General features: G+C 37.8%; 1 protein-coding gene across 1 annotated transcript in view; it reads left to right on the top strand.

The window, feature by feature from the left end:
• CRYBG3 (crystallin beta-gamma domain containing 3) overlaps positions 1-828 on the top strand; it is a 226,696-nt gene that overhangs the window by 141,768 nt on the left and 84,100 nt on the right. The window contains exon 14 of the mRNA XM_019523910.1: positions 663-789. Coding sequence (XP_019379455.1) covers positions 663-789 — 127 coding nt within the window. The remainder of the gene's footprint in view (positions 1-662; positions 790-828) is intronic.

Below are 828 nucleotides of genomic sequence, written 5' to 3'. Positions count from 1 at the left end.
TGAATATATAGTACCTATTAATGAAGCTTAACCAACAGTTTTTTTTAATATACATCCTTATTTTTGTCCCCCTACACACACACACACCCGCTGCAAAATGGCAAACAGATGGCATACCCTCTGTTTTGCATGGGGACTTTTAATTCTATCTCACTTTGTCTTGACTTTTGAAATCTTATCATAAGATTTTTGTGTCATTCTATGCTTTTTTTTTAAAAACATTGAGAATATTCAGCATTGATGCAGAAATATTTTTAATCAAGCCTTACCTATTTGTTCAAAATAGTATGATTCATTGCCTGGTAACTACAAAATTATTTTGCATAGACATGTATCCTGTGTCTCATGAGCCCCAATTGTGTTGAAATACTGCAGCAGAATATGACAGGAGCACTTGTGAAGAGGGATGGGACATCTGTGACTGTTACACAATTAAACTTCTGTTAAAGAAAGCACCACGTGGTGAAATGGAGTATTGATCCACAAAGAATGCTTCATTAATGTGTGGTGTAATCTTAAAAAACAAGCATTATTTTGTTTGTCATCTGAGTTTGTGACCTCCATCCTAAAAGTGTAAAGATGCTCACTTTCCACACGTGTTCTTGATGCACAGGTGCTCAACAACTTCTTTTATTTTTTTCCCATGTGTTATGCTATTCTAGATGGGTTGCGTATGAAAAGGAACGCTATAAAGGCCATCAGTATCTGCTGGAGGAGGGAGATTATGAAGATAGGCACTCCTGGGGGGGAATTGGCACTGCCCTGCTGTCTTTTAGATTCCTACAAGCTGTAAGTACTGTTCCTGATTTGTGTGCGTGTGTGTGGGGG

Source organism: Gavialis gangeticus, unplaced genomic scaffold (assembly GCF_001723915.1).
Source record: "Gavialis gangeticus isolate Ggan-Ray unplaced genomic scaffold, GavGan_comp1, whole genome shotgun sequence".
Classification (NCBI taxonomy): Eukaryota; Metazoa; Chordata; order Crocodylia; family Gavialidae; genus Gavialis; species Gavialis gangeticus.
This window is presented reverse-complemented; position numbering and strand designations above follow the sequence as displayed.